The 14,374-nt window shown below is 44.5% G+C and overlaps 1 protein-coding gene across 1 annotated transcript in view; it reads left to right on the forward strand.

The window, feature by feature from the left end:
• Positions 1-14,374, forward strand: part of LOC136577932 (dynein axonemal assembly factor 8-like) — a 31,592-nt gene that overhangs the window by 5,732 nt on the left and 11,486 nt on the right. Inside the window, exons 4-12 of the mRNA XM_066577850.1 lie at positions 714-992; positions 3,511-3,592; positions 4,043-4,220; positions 5,935-6,102; positions 6,690-6,989; positions 8,644-8,791; positions 10,957-11,145; positions 11,225-11,377; positions 12,960-13,154. Of these exons, the coding sequence (XP_066433947.1) occupies positions 714-992; positions 3,511-3,592; positions 4,043-4,220; positions 5,935-6,102; positions 6,690-6,989; positions 8,644-8,791; positions 10,957-11,145; positions 11,225-11,377; positions 12,960-13,154 (1,692 nt within the window). The remainder of the gene's footprint in view (positions 1-713; positions 993-3,510; positions 3,593-4,042; positions 4,221-5,934; positions 6,103-6,689; positions 6,990-8,643; positions 8,792-10,956; positions 11,146-11,224; positions 11,378-12,959; positions 13,155-14,374) is intronic.

The following is a 14,374-nucleotide window of genomic DNA, read 5'->3' on the forward strand; positions in this document are numbered from 1 at the left end:
TTAACTTCTCCTGTTTATTTTTAAAATACCGTCTGGGTGTGTATTACCTGTATTTCCTTATACTCCCATGTATAAATCTTTTAGTATATCTTTTATACATATCTATATTTTGCACTGCTAGACCTTTTCTAGAAGAAATCTACAATTTATCTGTTAAGCCTTGTCCGTTTTAAAACGACTCATAGACTCCGAAGATTGTGTTCATAAGTCTGGGTTTCAGTTCACCTGTAACAAACCGGTGGTGGCCGTGTGTATCTGTGTGGCTATTGCAAAGTGCTAAGTCATTACGACGGAGTAAGGGCGTGATCTGAGCTTCCAGTCTGCATGCATTCAAAAGCCTGGGAAAGCGAAGGACCTGTTTGGGTAGAAGGACAACAGCCACACTTAAAGTAGCCGCTGCTCGAGTTGCTGGAGCGCAGGAACAAACTAACATTGAATTTGTCTATTAAATCAGCATAGGTGTCTTTCAACGTATTTATGTGTATGTTCTGATATCCTCTTTTCTTACTTAAAATGTCACGTTTTGTATTGCACGTGTTCCGTATCGGATACCCAGGCTAGTATCTTATAAGAAAGAGTATGTGGTCAGAACTACAGGGAAGGTGTCCACCTGGGATATGATCTAACCTAAAGGCTGCGTGTCCTAATGATTGGTTCCTCTCGATCAGTATCGGCCTGGTGCTAATAGAGTTCTTCTGTCCATTCTGTTTCAGGCTCTGTCTGCACCAGAGATCGGCGAAACAGCTGGCGCTGGCATAATGGCATCAGGTGGTAGTAAATCGCTAAATATTCCAGATTCCCCAACTCCTTCATCAGATACTTCATCCCACTGGGACATGGAGACTCAAGAAGACTCAACACCAAAAGTTCCTTCACTGACACTGCAAGGAACTGTTATCTCTACAAAGCTGGAAAAGCCTGAAAGAATAGCTGAAGACTGTCTTGTAAAACCGATAAATGGTCAAAAAGAATATGACTCTCATCAAGTGGAGGTAGAACTGTTCCCATGGCCGTCCCTACAAGTATGAGAGCATCCCCTGCTTTACAGTTTCCATAGAGTGTATGAATCCCTGAGCAGGACATCAGCCATGACGCACATTTCTGCCTCCGCTTTTGCCAGGGAGTCACATGCAGATTTAGCCCTTTCATTTGGTAAAATCCACATGCAGAAGTCTGATGTGATGACTTGTCACTTCTTGATGGTCATCTGTGCAGGAGCGTAGCGGAATTCCCCACATTAATACTGCCTATTGACAGGCCAACATCCACATGCGGATCTGCAGCAAAAACTGTGGCAGAATAGCCGTGGATTTCTTTTGACACTGTAGATCACCAAGTCCTGCTACATATGCTCTGTTCTATCGGCCTTAAGGAATGCTAGAGGTTATGGAGATGACATATGTCCAAAAATATTGGCCTTAAGAATACAGGGCTTACCTGGTTTTCATCCTATCTCTGTGATCGCTCTTCAGTGTATTACTTACCGACTCTACTACTTTTCCTCTTCCTCTTGTTTTCGGGGTTTACTCTCGGTTCAGTCCTTGGATCTCTCCTTTTTCCCCATCTACACAGCCCCTATTGCACAAACTATCAGTAGATACTTAAGTTTCAATACCATCTGGATGATGATGACACCCAATTATGTACTTCTTCCTATGACATCACACCCTCGCTACTACAAAACACCACTGATTGTCTGTCTCTAACACTATGTCATCTCTGTATATAAAACCGAACCTCACAAAACTCAACTTCTTGTGTTTCTGCCATCTATTAACCAACCTACACCTGATATCTCCATCACAGTTGTGGTACCACGATAACTCCTTGACAGTACGTTTGCTGTCTTGGGGTCAAATCATTCCGATCTTTCTTTCACTCATGATATTCAGTCACTTGCTCGTTCATGTCACCTGCACCTCAAAAAAATATCACAAATCTGTCCTTTTCTCCCTATGGAGACATCAAAAACTCTACTGATTGGTCATCTCCTCACTAAACTCTCCCCTCTCCAATCCATCCTGAATGCAGCAGCCAGGCTTATCATTTTGTCAAGCCGCCCTCTGCACTAGCGCCTCCCCCCTGGGCCGCCCTCTGCACTAGCGCCTCCCCCCTGGGCCGCCCTCTGCACTAGCGCCTCCCCCCTGGGCCGCCCTCTGCACTCTTGCCTCCCCCCTGGGCCGCCGTCTGCACTTTTGCCTCCCCCCTGGGCCGCCGTCTGCACTTTTGCCTCCCCCCTGGGCCGCCGTCTGCACTTTTGCCTCCCCCCTGGGCCGCCCTCTGCACTTTTGCCTCCCCCCTTGGCCGCCCTCTGCACTTTCGCCTCTCCCCCTGGGCTGCCTGTCATACACTGTGTGGGATATTCCGCATGAGAATCTGCTGTGTGAACATACCCTTAGAGACAGAAATCATTTTAGGCCTCATTTATCAATCCTATCTAACATAAAATCAATCTGTCCTTGTTGCTATAGCAACCATTTAGAGCTCAGCTTTCACGACTTAAACTGCTGTGGAAAAGTGAAAGCCGCACTGTGATTAGTTGATATAGGCAACAGGGTCAGTTTTACCATTTTTCCGCCATCGGTGTCCATCTTATACCGGATGAAGCCTGTATCTATCTTCGCTGTTCTCTTCTATGACGGAACATAGCAAAGGAAATGCGTAACACAGCAGGCGTCATACCCCATGATGAAACGCCTGTGGACATGAGCCCTTTAATGGGCTGATGTAATGAGAACCTACCAACAAAGCCTGTCAATCGCGCTTGTTTACTGTTGTTTTACATGAGCCAAGAATCGCTGCCATGAGGAGGATCAATTGTTAGTATGATCATTTGTCCACATAGTCCGGCTGTAGGCGCCCTTCACACGGCGAGGTGTAAAGTTGACTAGAGAGTGCTTTTGTGCTTGCTGAAAATCAATGATCAGTCAAAGAAAGGAATCGCTCATTCATCAGGTGATCATTGTCTCTTTTAGGCCAGCTTCACATGGGCGTATGCACATTTGGGCACGTCTTAGCGCAACTTTTTTGCGTGTGTGTCAGCTCCTTTCAATGTACTTTTTCTGCCTGCAGGGCTTTTTTTTATGTGCGGGGCACAGACACACCAATTGATATGGCCAATTTGTCTGAGTTCCAGATGTGTTCTTTTTCCAGTGGAATTACAGTGTTTCACGCATCTCCTTGCGTATTGTGCACGCATTCGCGTACCCCCTATTGACTTCTATGGGGACATATGCAGAAAAATGGAACGTGTTTTTTGTTTTGTTTTGTTTTTTTGTGTGACCAAAATGCATGCCCCAAAATATGGAAATATAAACCCCTTGTAATTAATGGGTTCTATTCTCTGCGTATTCCGCATGCAAATACATCCATGTGAAGCCAGCCTTACGTGTCCCAAGAACTGCATTCGCACCCGATAATTGGGGCATGTAAAAGCGCCTTAGGATTTGCAGCTTCTAAAATGCTCTTTGTTGTTTGTCTTTCATACAAATGTCCTTATTTCCATTTCAGCTCACCGATCAGAAGGATTTGGAGACGATCCTCCAGCAACTGACAGACAGGATTAAACTATCAATCTCTGCAAAGGATCCTGGTGAGCGCAGTGTAGATGGTGACCTCCATATACAATAAACACCCAATAGCCTGGCACCTGAACCTCTGCCATCCTAGAAAGCCTAGTGCTGAGGTGTCTCATAATTTGGATAAAAAAGAGACATTAAAGGGGTTTTCCCCACTACTTAAAATTGCTCCACAGCCACCCTGTACTTGCTGGTTGCTGCTGTGCAGGACATGTGACTGCTGAAGCCAATCACTGGCTGTAAAGGTCTCTGCTGTGGCCAGTGATTGGCTGCAGCAGTCCCATGTCCTGGTCAGCAAAAACCAGAAAGTACAGAGTAGCTGTGTATCAATTTTGAGTAGTGGGAAAACCCCTTTAAATATTGCCACAGCTTAGGTACATATTATGTGATGTTCTGTATGTATCCCTCGTGGAGTCTTCTTGGATGTATATGGTTACATACATGGTCTCCTTTCATGCTCACAGAAGAGATAGTGCCCCTGCCCATAGTATCTATGGAGAACAGTGCAAAGAAACGGCATGAACAGGTCATGGAGCAACTGGTTGAATTGAGTGCCAGGCAATCGCAGGCCAGGACTCCTGTACAGTGTCTTAGAGGAGAACATGGGGACAATGAAGTCGTCAACCCTGGGAGTTGTAACAGGTATGGTGATGGGTGGCAGGAATACAAGAAAAGTCTCAATGGGTTTACTGATAAGTAAGTGTTCTTTTATATCACAGTTGTCAGTGTAAGGTTATGTTCATCTTCTTTCCCCCATATTACTACTTAGCCCCCCACCAGACCTATCAGTCACAATTAATGTGAGACTGGGGAGAGTATGCAGCTAAGTCTGCTTCCTCAGGTTACCCTTTTATTCTGACCTGCTCTTCTAACCTCACATACAAGTTCTCAACCACTTCCTCCAACTCAAAGACATCACTCTAGTTGGATCTCTCCTCAATCTTGAGTCAGCAAAACCATTGGCGCAAGCCTTCATTTCCTGTCTAGACTACTGCAACATCCTTCTCTGTGGCCTCATATACAACACTCTTGTCCCCACCAAGCCATTCTCACATCGGCTGCACAGCTAATCCCTTTCTCTCCTCTTTACTCCCCTGCCTCTCCCCATAGCTAATCCCTTCACTTGGCTCCTCCTTGCCCAATAACCTACAAGGCCATCCACAACCATACATATCTGACCTAAGGCAGCAGAAATGCAATCCTAATCTCTCGCTCACGACCTGAAGGTTGCCAGTTCAATCCCCGCCTGGTTCAGGTAGCCGGCTCAAGGTTGACTCCTCCTTCCCAGGTTGGTAAAATGAGTACCCAGCTTTGTGAGCGGTAATAAATAAATTACCTGAAAGCACTGAAGAATAAAGGCCCATTTAGACACAACGATTCTCGCTCAAAATTTGCTCAAAGACATCTTTTGAGCGATAACCGTTGTGTCTAAATGCACGGATATCATATAGTTCCTAGAAAACTAGAATTGAGTAATGAACTGTTATCAGCGGTGTAGGCTGTTATCACAGTCGGCAGCGCTGCTAAAAAATTTTTAGCTCGTGTCTCGCTGGTAGTTTACAGTGGGACGCGAGCTGTAAGTGCGGAGAACAATGCAGCTGTTTTGCTTTAGCAAAACAGCTGTATTGTTCGCTGAGTGATAGCGGCTGTGTCCCGCTCCACCTGCATAGCTCTTTAATAGCTACTTAGCTGCTATAGACTATGCAAAGAGGATCGCTCAAAAGTGTCACTCAAACTGTCGTTTGAGTTTTTTTTTTTTTTTTTTTTTAAAGCGATCAACTTTCAGTGTAAATGGGGTCTTAGTTAGCGCTATACACATAACAAGATTTATTTATATTTTATTTACTACTTTCCCACATGTAATCTCAGGTCCTCACGAAACCTCCTTTTCTGCTCTTTCTATTGCGCTCCCCACACGGTTGTCTCACAGACTTCGACCATGTGTTCCCCATACTCTGGAACTCACTACCCCAACTTTGAACCTTCAAAAGCATCATGAAAACCCACCTCTTCAGTAAAGCTAAAACCTACAATAACCCTGCTACCACCACTATATGAGCAGCTTCTACCCTCGCCTACTATCTCCTTCCCCCTTCCTTTGTTGACTGTAAGACCTCATGGACAGGGTCCTCTCTGTACCAGTCATTTATTGTTCTTGTCTTATGTTTGTACTTAAACCCTTCCCATATGTACAGCACTCTGGAATTAATATTCCAACCACTACGGATCAGGACAGCAGAACCCACCGCCATACTCTTCTTCAGTGCCCTTAATCCAAGTGGGCCCATTATTACACAGCATTCATTCTCCCTTCATATGTAATGGTGAATCACTCAGGAACTGTTGTCTCCAGCAGATCGACTGCGAGCGAGAAGAAAATGAACCTGTTGCATAAAGGGAGACACACCGAAAACATCCCCACAGTCGTCTTGGACTTGAGAGTCATTTCATCCAGTCCAAGCCTGCTGAACGATAGAGGGGAAGAAACAGCGAAGAAGACCCCGAGGAGAGCAGATATGCCGCAGTACGTATAAAGTGCTCACATGATGAAATGTGCTATTAATTGAACTATTACTGTAACGTAACTGAAAATGGTGTGGATTTTTCACAGTGGAAAATCTGCCTCAAAACCGCAATAAAAAAGTGTCAAAATCTGCTCCATTCATGTGGTTTTTGATGCGGATCCAAAGTACATTTTTTCCCCCTTTAATTGAAAAAGTGAAATCTGCTTTGGATCCGCATTAAAATGCCCAACAATGGCGTGCGCAGTGCAATTTATTATTTTCTTTTAATCTCCTGCTTTTCCGAGGATCCGTGGCACGTCTGCAGTGACAGCTGTGGCTGTGCCCCAGATCTGGAGGCTTCCGTTGACGTCAATGGAAGCCATCCCTGTGGCATACGCAGAAAAATGGAGCATGTTGCGATTTCTACCGGTGCGTGCGATCCGCATGCCGGGAAAAAAAATAGCATCCGCATGTTTCAAATTGTTTTGCGGATGGTAATGCATCTCTATGGGCGGCTTGATTTGTGGATCTCCCACACTGGTTCCACAAATCAAATCGGCCCGTGGACATTGGGCCTAATTGTGATCAGTGATCCTTTATCCTGCAGGCCAGTACACACTGGTAAAAGTGCATTGCTGCGACAGCTGCGCAATAACAAGATGAGACCCTGTTCTACTCCTCCGGACCCTAACACTCAGCAGCCTGTCACCAGCAGTCTAAAACCTGCCAAAGGGATCAGATCCCATCAGGAGCAGAGACTGAAGTGCAAGGAGGATGTCCATTCCCGCAGACTTCAGAACATAGCAGAAAGGCCAGAGAAGGACGGGAGCTTTAAAGAAGGAGATGCAAAAGAAAAGAGTCCAAAGAAAAGCAATGACGAGCCCAGAAAAATACAGGAAAGTCACAGGTAATGAGTCAGGGATGATGAACTTTACTTGAGTGCTCAGGACATTTTCTCAGTGGCCTTGCAGCTGCATGCCTGGGGCTGAGAATAGCCTTGGCAGCCAATCACATTATAAGTTAGCAAATCTCCTTAGAACTGTATGAATACGAAGGTAATGGTGTAGTAGACATGATGATTAGTTAGCATAAAATGTCTATTGATTTGTAATAAACTAGAAGTATTGCGCAGCTGTAGTGATTTAACTCTGTAGAGGCTAATGGCTGCATAATTTCAGTATGGTAATTGCTGGACAATGGCATGGTGAAAGATGTGTGTTTTATAACTTTAGCCTAATGTAAAGCTCTTCTGCAGCCTCTAAGAGTTAGACACATTCCTATACTGTGTGTTTTACTTGTATCCATTTTGGGTGTCTTCCCAGCCTTTTCCCCATACTGAAACTTCTCAAACAAAGGAATTCCTTTTGCTTGACCGCATGCTGAGAGGACAAAGTCCACACATACACTGGACTTGAGAGAAAGGTGGGGAGGGGGGCAGGGAATTCCATATAGCCAACGTATGGCAATCCTACACGTTACTGATGTAATCTGTTGTACGCCCATAAAGGGCAGGTATTATGTGTTTCAATAAATTAGGGCTCTGGGATTGTAACTCCAGAGATCTGGTTGAGATTCAAGGCTGATAACTTGTGTCCGATTGGTTTCTTTCATTATGTGTGCACACTATACAATTAGGAAGCTACAGAATACCCTGAAACTTGCTGGAGAAAAATATAATCCAGTGCAATGGAACATGTAACCCATCGCCGGTAGTACGTCTTAATACGGTGTTTGCAGAAATGCCATATGCTTCAATAAGGAAGTATTGCAGTATATGGTATAGGCAATCAAACAATCACAACTTTAAGTCTCTTTAGAGACTTAAAAAAAGTAAAAATACATGAAAATTTTTTTTTACAGTTTTAAAAATAAAGAATATTAAAAGTTTAAAAGCCCTTTGCCCTTATTTATAGAAAAAAATTGGTATGGTTCCATCTGTAAAAGTCTGAACTACCAAAATAGTGCATTATTTATCCTACATGGTGAATGTCGTCCGAAAAGGAAACTATACCAGAACTGCACATTTTTGGTCGCCCTGTTTCCAAGAAAAATTAGGCAAAACACAATTAAAGAGTTGTATATAGTCCAAAATGGTACCAGTAGAAACCACGGGTCATCCTACAAAAACAAACTCCACTAAGGAAAGATATAAAAACATCATTATGGTCAGAAGATTGTGGCAGAAAATAGTTTTATATATATTTTTTTAAAGCTATTTGATTTTTTTTAAAGTAACACAACAAAAACCCTAAATAAATGTTGTATTGTATTAATCATACTGACCCACAAAATAAAGTTATTGCGTCATTTTTGCCGCAGTATGCGTCATAAAAACAAGACCCAAAAGATAGCACAATTGTGCTTTTTTTCCATTTCCATCCACTTAGAAAGTGTTTTTCAGTACATTATATGGTACATTAAATAGTATTGTTGAAAACTCGTCCCACCAAAAAAATTTTGGTTTTTAAAGGGTAAGGAGAAACTGAAAGTGGGGAAAAATAGGCACCCCCTAAGGGGTAAAAGAAAACTCAAGGTGCAAATATTCTTTCATGTCACTGCAGCAAAGAGGAGCAATCACAGAGAGAAAAGCAATACAGGGAAAAGAAAAGCAGACAGAATATGCAGACTCGGCTGGAGGACATGAAACCTCAGAGCTCTGTGAGCGGCGGGCAGCCAATGGCAGAGCAAACACCAGTGCTGTTCCATCTGGTAAGACACTCTATCTTTTCTCCTTAGGGAGAGCACCTAGACGGTGAGTGAGGAGACTCAAAAGGCCATTCATGCTCCTCTGGGTAATATGCAAATAAGGGAGATGGAATAATACCTCCACAGTGCCACCTATTGGAGGGCAGCATTCCTTTAAGCCAAAGTCAGACTCTTTATACAAACCTTGTAACAATAACTGGGAATAGAGATGAGCGAGTATACTCGCTAAAGGCAATTGCTCGAGTGAGCATTGCCTTTAGCGAGTATCTCCCCCGCTCGAGACAGAAGGTTCGGGTGCCGGCGCGGGGGAGCGGTGAGTAGCGGCTGTCAGCAGGAGGGAGGCGGGGGGGAGAGAGGGAGAGAGAGATCTCCCCTCCGTTCCGCCCCGCTCTCCCCCACAGCTCTGTGCCCGCTGCCGGCACCCGAACCTTCCGTCTCGAGCGAGGGAGATACTCGCTAAAGGCAATGCTCGCTCGAGCAATTGCCTTTAGCGAGTATACTCGCTCATCTATAACTGGGAATTAAAAGCAAAGCCAGACTCCATGTACATACAACTGTTTCAGGGTATTTGCCCTTCATCAGTGTGCAGTAGGAGTCTGGCTTTGCTAGTGAGAGGCCTGGGACGGGGGAGGTCAAGATATATCAAACACAAACAGATCTGGTAAGACGACCTGCTTGTGTTTGACATATCATAAGATACCACTAGGAGGGTCTTGTCTGTGATCACTAATTGCTAGATTGAAGAGCTCCCCCCCCCACACAACCCCGATGGTCTTTCAGGTGTCATACTTTAGCTTTTCATAGCAGTACTCCAGGAACCGCTGACGAGTAGGTGATGAATGAAAAATGGTAGAAAAGCCCTTTACTATCTTTGTGTGTTATTTCTGCCCTTTATACCACTTTCTATGTCCTATAGTAAAATGAATAACCACATTATTAGAGACCCCTGCCCTCTCATGATTGGAGATTCTCTGTATAAAAATTAGATCCTTGACCCCGGAGTGCAGCAGTGCAGAGAGTATACAGGGAATGTGATCGAGGAAAAACATCCAGCAAAAGGTGATCATGTGGATTGAAACAACTCCTAATGAAAGGGGTCAGAAGAAGACGTCAAGAATCGTTCTGACAAACAGGCACTGGAAAATGCAGATAAATACAACACTGGTGCTCCGACGTGTCCGAACACACAACTCATCGCTCCTTAGCACAAATGGACTAGAACAACAGACGACCAGTTCCAGCGCCATTGTGTCTAAGAGAAACAGAAAGATGAGACTCCAGCGGGCAAAAAAACTGCAAAGGTTGTATCACTGAGCAGCGGAAAAGCATCACCTGGTCAGATGAATCCAGGGATCTGTTGTACCGTGCTGATGGGACGTCAAAATTTGGCACAAGCAGCATGAATCGATGACCCCTTCCTGTCATCTGATCAGAACCTGCCAGCACCTCCATCTAATTTGAAGCAGCTACAAGAAGCTTCCTGTCCACATCGGCCGATATTCCTACAAAACCATTTAAACACTTAGTCGAATATGTGGCACGATGTATTGCTGAGGTTCTAAAGGCCAAAGAAGGTCCAATGTTCTACTTGGGGGGGGGCTCTAGTAGAGTTGAGCGAACATTGATGCTCGTTCGAGCATTAGCGTACTTCATGGTGCTCGTTACTTGAACGAGCATCAAGCCGTGTTCGACCCCGCCTCAGTTTTTGGCTCCTCCCTGCTGTGATGTGCCTGTTTTGGCCCCTCCCCTCCGACGCAGCGCGCATCATTGGCAAATTTTTTGGCTGGCGAGAGAGAGAACGAGAGAACCTAGGGAAGAAAAAAAAAAAAAAGCTCGGGACCCGGCATGCCACATACAAAAATGCTCGAGTCTCCCATTGTAGCTAATGGGGTTCGTTACTCGAGTAGAGCTCTCGAATTTTACGAAAAGCTCGACTCGAATAACGTAGACCCGAGCGTTTGGGTGCTCGCTCATCTCTAGTCTCTACTAATAATCAGCCTTTAAAAAAAAATCTACACAATTTTTTGCTGTTGAAAGACTGATTTTATGCATGTGCTCCAGTATATTATAGCCTACATGGGTATGTATGCAGTAAGGAGGATACAGTAAAGAAGGGGCACAGTAATAACAGTATATCTGTATTTGAATTGCCATTATCCACTTCACAGGAAGCTTCCTACGGCCCAGAGATTGACACATTACCAGCGAGAAGCGAAGTGGAGGTTTTGCTCCTCACCATCTGGCTGTCCAGCTGCGGACAGGTTTTAATGCCGGGCCAACACATCAGTCGTTCAGCACTTTCCACCCTCTCAATGGCCAATGCATACAACGCTCTACTCGTCTGGCTTATATCCTTGGTGAGAGCGATAACTACGCCCTCCTCCTCCATTTTTCATATAGTATCCATCCCCCTCATCTCATAATGTTTTATGTTAGGTTGTTCCTTTAAATCCCCACTACGAGGGTGATGCCCCCTTTCAGGTACTAGGACTTCAACAGATGGGGCGAGAAGAAGGATTGGCGCTGTATGCCTGTGTCTCACCACGCGATGTTTCAGCCCATAAAAGTACCAAGATGCGAAAGCACAAGGTAGGAAAACTGTAATCACACAAGCGATTATAGGGGCAGCAGGGCCAAAATTAGTCGCTCCATTATATATATTTTTTTTAAGTGGATCGCTCGGCTCTCCTTACATGCCTGTTGTAGTAAGTTACAGTATCCATACTAGTATTATAAATGAGACAGTAATTGTCCGTCTGTCTGTCTGTTACCTTTTCACGGCTAAACCGCTGAAGTCATTTTGATTAAATTTGGCAGGGAGATGGCTTGCATCTTGAGGAAGGACATATGCTACGTTTTATCCCCAAAATTTATAGAGTTCTGTAGGGAGCGCGACAAGACAGATTTATTTGGTGATGCGCAGGCGCATCTCTGCTCCGCCACCGCGTGACGAGGCAGAGGGGAAAGGCGTGCACATCATAAGCTATGCCTACACAAACGGGCAGAGATACCTGGCATTGCACAGGATTAAAATTTGAATGAAAGACACATTTACATGCATTGAGATTTTAAAGAAAATGTGTTGCCCATAACAACCAATTACAGCACAGCCTTTATTTTACCTCAGCAGTATAACAAAAACCAACCAATCTCATCGCTGCTTTTATTTTACTGCAGCTGTGTAAGAAACTAAAGTTTAGCTCCAGCAACCAATCACAGCACAGCTTCCATTTAATGTACAGAACTGTGCTGACATAGAATATTGAAGTTACACTTCTTTCACTATTTCAACTTTTTACATTTTAATATACAGACCCTGTCTTATATTAATTTTTGCTTCAAAAGAGGCACTAGGTCTTATTTTCAGGGGAAGTCTTATACTTGCCTAGCAGGCTCCAACGTGCTTCCTGCAGTCTTCAGCCGCTCATACAACATCACTTCCTGGTTACGGAAATCATAAATCCCACCTCTAAAAAGTGATGGCTGTGATTCATCCTTCGACCACTGCTCAGCCAATGAATGCAGTCCTGGATAAACCAAAGTGATGGCTGTGATTGATTTATCCAGCGCTGCATTGATTGGCTAAGCAGCAGTGGAAGAACCAATCAACAGCCATCACGTTGGTTCATCCAGCGCTGCACAGATTGGCTGAGCAGCGGTCGATGAACCAATCAATTTATGAATCCCATAACCAGGAAGTGATGTTGCACGAGCGGCTGGGGACTGTGGGAACCGTTTCGTACCTCTAGATAGCAGTGGGAGGGACCTGGACCGAGGTAATGGTATTCATTTTTTTTTTTTATATATATGTAGTGTAACTAGGGCTTATTTTTGGGTAGGGCTTATATTGCAGGCCTCCCTAAAGATTAGGCTATTGTTTATTTTAAGGGTAGTTTTTTTTTTCAGCGAAACGGGGTATAATCATATATATGAGAGAGACAACTAGGCATCACCATGCCTACAACTTTCAGGGCATGCTGGGAATTGTAGTTTTGCGACAGCCAGAGAGCCATGGGATAGGGAAATAAAATATTATTCTCATTAATAGAGCACATCCAGTGGCAGTGTGTTCAGGCATCATTATTCTGCAGTTCCCTGATATAGAACTAAAATTCACACTTTTAGTTCTATAATATGACATTCCGGTTCTGTCTTTCATTCACTGTCACAGGGCAAAGAAGACTTTCGTGGGACATCAAGTTTTTACCAACAAGTGTCTCTGTTCCTTTCCCACCACACCCTGCAGAGCGCCACCAGCTGGAAGGAGAGCGTTGTACAGCAGCTGCAGGGGCAACTATTCCTTCTTAACCTGGAAGTTCCAGCCGTGAAGTTAAACAGCATAGTAATGCTGAACCCTGACCCGCAGGTAAGGAAATCCACACTTTATCACATCCTGCAGGTGGATGAGAGATGTTTGTTTATCACCTCACCTCCACAACGAAATAAAATAAAGTTACATGATAATAATGGTGGCCAAATTGGTTTACCTAGAAACATGGTTCAGGAGGTGGAGTGAAGGTTTATTTAAACAGATGTTTCATAAAGAGGAAATCTGTTCTAAAAATCAATGTCTTCCTTTTATATCTTGCTATTTTAAAGAGTAACTGCACTTTTTACAAACTTTTGACATGTCAGACCAACATGTCAAAAGTTTTGATCAGCAGGGGTTCTGGTTGCTGAGATCGTCACTGATTGCTGTAACGAGGGGACTGCAGCGCTCAGAGTACTTTTGCTGTCTTGGTTGCCTGCTGTTTCCTCTCGGCAGCTGAATACAGATGCATAGAGGTATAAAGATATCATATATAGACATCTTCTATGCGTCCATCTTTAGCTGCTCGGAGGAGCCGATGGGCAGCAAAGACAGCCAAAGGGGCGCAGCATTCGGTGAGTGCTGCAGCTCCCTGTTACATCAATCATTAGGGATCTCAACAGCGAGAGCCCCGACTAATTGAAACTTTTAACAAGTCTCTCTCACATGTCAAAAGTTTATAAAAATTGCAGTTGCTCTTTAAAGTTCAAGATTCTGTGTCCGTTAACTTCTTCATATGTCATTATAGGGCTCAGAGCTCTCAATCGACTGCATAGACATAGAATGAAATCTGTTGTCTGGCCACTTAAAGGAGATGTCCCGAGGCAGCAAGTGGGTCTATACACTTCTGCATGGCCATAATAATGCACTTTGTAATGTACATTGTGCATTAATTATGAGCCATACAGAAGTTATAAAAAGTTTTATACTTACCTGCTCCGTTGCTAGCGTCCTCGTCTCCATGGAGCCGACTAATTTTTGGCCTCCGATGGCCAAATTAGCCGCGCTTGCGCAGTCCGGGTCTTCTGCAGTCTTCTATGGGGCTCCGTGTAGCTCCGTGTAGCTCCGCCCCGTCACGTGCCGATTCCAGCCAATCAGGAGGCTGGAATCGGCAGTGGACCGCACAGAAGAGCTGCGGTCCACGGAGGAAGAGGCCATCTTCAGCGGTGAGTAGAGAAGTCACCGGAGCGCGGGGATTAAGGTAAGCGCTCCGGTGAGCTTTCTTTACCTCCCTGCATCGGGGTTGTCTCGCGCCGAACGGGGGGGGGGTTGAAAAA

The sequence above is a fragment of the Eleutherodactylus coqui genome, chromosome 8, assembly GCF_035609145.1.
Source record: "Eleutherodactylus coqui strain aEleCoq1 chromosome 8, aEleCoq1.hap1, whole genome shotgun sequence".
NCBI classification, from domain to species: domain Eukaryota; kingdom Metazoa; phylum Chordata; class Amphibia; order Anura; family Eleutherodactylidae; genus Eleutherodactylus; species Eleutherodactylus coqui.